The 3,607-nt window shown below is 47.2% G+C and overlaps 1 protein-coding gene across 1 annotated transcript; it reads right to left on the bottom strand.

Moving 5' to 3' along the window:
* Window positions 1-834: 834 nt before the first annotated feature.
* On the bottom strand, window positions 835-3,362 carry LOC122005471. The gene is made up of 5 exons (XM_042560506.1): window positions 2,721-3,362; window positions 2,310-2,645; window positions 1,895-2,213; window positions 1,569-1,676; window positions 835-1,466 (listed from the first exon to the last, which is right to left on the bottom strand). Exons 1-5 carry the CDS (start codon window positions 3,018-3,020, stop codon window positions 1,315-1,317), a joined length of 1,215 nt encoding a protein of 404 aa, XP_042416440.1. The 5' UTR covers window positions 3,021-3,362; the 3' UTR covers window positions 835-1,314.
* Between the last annotated feature and the right edge of the window lie 245 nt (window positions 3,363-3,607).

The raw sequence follows: 3,607 nt of genomic DNA on the forward strand, positions 1-3,607 counted from the left end.
GTTTAAATATTAATTTCTCACCACGTGAGAGACACATGACGGCTTCATATCTTGCGCCATGCATATTGACTGACTATCCACGCACGCGGCTCTAGATCACGTGCAATGCACTCAACTCACAAAAAGAGAAACTACTCATTTTTGACATAGTTGCTGTAACTGAGCCCACTTACAATCCAAGCCTGCTAAATTTGATTTTGCCAAATAATTCTGACTAGAAAATAAATTATTATTTATATTTTTCTAAAACTAAATAAATATAAATTTATATTAATATTTCTTTGTAGTTGTTTAGACAAGGACACTATAGTGTTAGGATTTATATGATATAAAATCATATATATTTTAACTACAATCAACCCTTTCAAAGAACAATGTATTCAAAGTAGAACAGGTTGAAAATAACATTATGTTAACCTCATATATTAAGCTATCGTCATCGTAATGAAAATTACATGTATAAAAAATTCTCATTCTCCTCTCGGACAAAGTAAACACAGCTCGAGTCTTATCCTCAAACGCGTTTGATGGGATTTTAGGCATAAAGAGGACAGCGCAGTAACTTAGTTCTTTATCAAAGTAAAGCGTACAGATTGAACGAGCCAACTCACGCAGTGCTGCTAATGAAAAAGGAAAGTTCGACAAAGGACAAAACATTAAAGACCTTCCAAGTACGGTTCACCCACTACTGACTGCACACTCCTGCTTTCGCTTAGCTAGCAAGCAAACGCCTTTCTCCCGAATCAAAACGAAAGATATCAAAGAGCATTAAAACGCCTCGGAAACCGATACATAATTGCTTCTCTCTCCCACGCTCCTTGAACTCGAGCAAAGTGCAAAACCACAGAATATTTCATTTATAGACAAAAAGGATTACAAAACAAATAATACTGGGACAAAAAGAGAGTGCTAGAAAAAAGGAGAGTCGTCCTTATTTCAAGCCCATGTTCTCGTGCTCTGCGCCTGGAGTGCATTGAATAGGTTGCAGAGACACAATTAAGATGGGTTTGATGAGCCAAAGTACCAAGGCAGGCAGAGAAGAGACTTGCTTGGAGATGTTCTTATTTTGACGCATTTTGTTTTCTACCGTAATTCTTCACCCAAAACAACACGACCATGGGTTTATTGCACACCACCACTGTACCCTGCTGGAACCGCAACCACCACCGCAACCACCGGCGCCGTCAAAAAAATACAATATCAATAAACCTAACTGGGATACTTTTGGCGTTTGCTTCTACTGGAGTTACGCTAATCGCTAAAGCAACCACTGCTACGCTGCGGTAAGTATGATGTTAGTGGGGGCGGACGGGGTCAGTAGGTCCACTCCTGAGGGAGGCCTGTCTCGTGAGCGACTGCTGTTGGTGCTGCTGGAAATGCTGGCCCGGTCGGCGGCAGCGTGCTGAGCTTGGGGTGGGGCTTCTTGTGATGGGACGGTACGACGCTGCTCCGCCCAATGAGAGCTTCTATATGAAGAGGAAAAAAAGAAAAAGAACTAGCGGTATAGACAGACAAAAAAACCAAGAAAACAGATCGGATTGACGAACGGAAGGCATCCGAGGAATCACCATGGCTGAGAACAAAGCCACCGGGGAACCGTGGTTGAGCTGCGAATTCGTCGAGGTTCAGATTCAACGCCTGTACCACTCTGTCGGGCACCAAAACGGTGGAACAGCCTGCGCAGAGTAGGAATAACGATAGGAAAAGGTTGGGAAAAAAACGAATGAAAAACGGAAAAATCGCGAAAGCTTTACACGCAAAAGACAAGGAATAGTATGAGGGCTTATTGGCCAGCAAATTGAATCATACGAGAAAAAACAAAAAAAGGAATACAGATTGTGGACGATACCAGATCCATGGGAAGGATTCTGGCACTCGATGGAGGACGGTGTACCTGACTTTTTCTTCGGTTCGAATTTGTTTCCGGCGGTGCGCGGAAGAAAGACTCCGGTGCCGGCGGACTCCTTTCGGGCTCCTGCGGTGTGGAGGAAGACGGCACGCATGCCGGAGCCCGTAAAGGTCGGTGGCTGTTGCGGTTGAGGAGGTGGCTTTCCTAAGGGCGGCCACGCCGAGGCGGGGAGATCCAAGGGGCGGCAATAGAGATTTTCGCCGTACCGTCCGCCACTAATGGTAGATTTGGCTTTGGTCTGCTTCGCCCACGCCGCCGCCGACGACTGCTGCTTTATCTCTTGTTGCCTCTTCAAGTGGTAAAACTACAGAAAAAGGCATGAACATGATTCAGAAATGTGAAGAACAAATTGGTTTATGGCGTTCCAGAGATCTTTGAAGCTGATAGGGATGATACTCACATGAGCTGTTTGTATCTCTTGCCGGCTGAGAACAGGATTTGGAGTAAAAAATTCGACACCAACTTTCGTCGGAGCAGTGGCAATCGGTGGAGTCATATGCGAGTGGAGAATCCCACGTTCATACAAGCTCCCCTGATGACCGAGTTCATCGAGACGAAGACGCATCACCTGCCCCGCTGCCTCGTGGAGCAGATCACGAGGGTTTTCCGCCTTTCCCCTCTGTTCCAGTGGTGACAACGTTGGCGGCGACGACACAAGCGAGGGTCCATTCGGGCTCCCTCTGTTGGAGGAAGCCGACCACGCACAAAGCGTGGACTGAGGTGAACCGGCCATGGCCTGCACGCAGACCTCCCAAAATCAGTCGAATGGTCAACAAAAACAACCAGCACAAAACAGAAACGTAATCTTTACCTTCGAGTTGTCCGCCGTTCCTGTGGCCACCTCGGCCTCCTTGTCATCGTCCTGCAGAAAGTAATGAGCCATCTGCTTGGTGAGCCCGGCCATGTAATCCTCCTCTTCGTCGTCGGTTACGGACTCCACCGGCGAGTCCAGATTCGAGGCGAAGCCGAAAGGCAACTCACTAGGGAAGCCAGCCGCAGAGAAACTTGCCACCTTCCCATCGCCGGCGCCCTTAACGAGAAAGAGCTCGTCGTCCCCGCCGAGAATCTCGGCTGGCAGCCAAAACTCTGCATCCTCCAACTCCTTCGCCATGGTAGATCGATCTCTCTCTCTCTCAGCGACGGCTAAAAAAGCACGAAGCGCGAGGGACCGATGGCGGAGGAGGCCAGGGGGCGCGGGGCTTGCGGGCAGCAAAAGGAATGATGGCGATGCTGCTCCGCCGCTCGCTCACCACTTCCCCCAACAGTCAAACCGTGCCTCGGGTCCTCAGAAAAAGGGCGAGAGAGATATACAGAGAACGCGATAAAAAAGGACGAAGAGGAGATGGGAGTCCGTTTTATTTGCCTACCGCTTCTCTCCCTCCCTCTCTTCGTTCCTTCTCTCTCTATCTCTCTCGGGAGGATGGAAAGTGGAGCGGAAGGGAAAACCGGAGACTACCAGTTGCACCGCAGCACTGCTTGCAATAAATAAAAATTTTAATTAAAAAAAAAAACAGGTAGGTGAAGTTTGGTCGTGTGCCTCTCCCCCCACAACCTCGCCAATGCATCAGAATAATAAACATTTATACTTAATTTGTAATCATTTTTATAACGCTGTACATGTAAAAGTCCATGAATGGAAATATCTAACTATATTGTTCGATTTCTTATCGACAAAAAAAAAAATCTGGATTAAGAATG

The sequence above is a fragment of the Zingiber officinale genome, chromosome 7B (genome assembly GCF_018446385.1).
Source record: "Zingiber officinale cultivar Zhangliang chromosome 7B, Zo_v1.1, whole genome shotgun sequence".
NCBI classification, from domain to species: domain Eukaryota; kingdom Viridiplantae; phylum Streptophyta; class Magnoliopsida; order Zingiberales; family Zingiberaceae; genus Zingiber; species Zingiber officinale.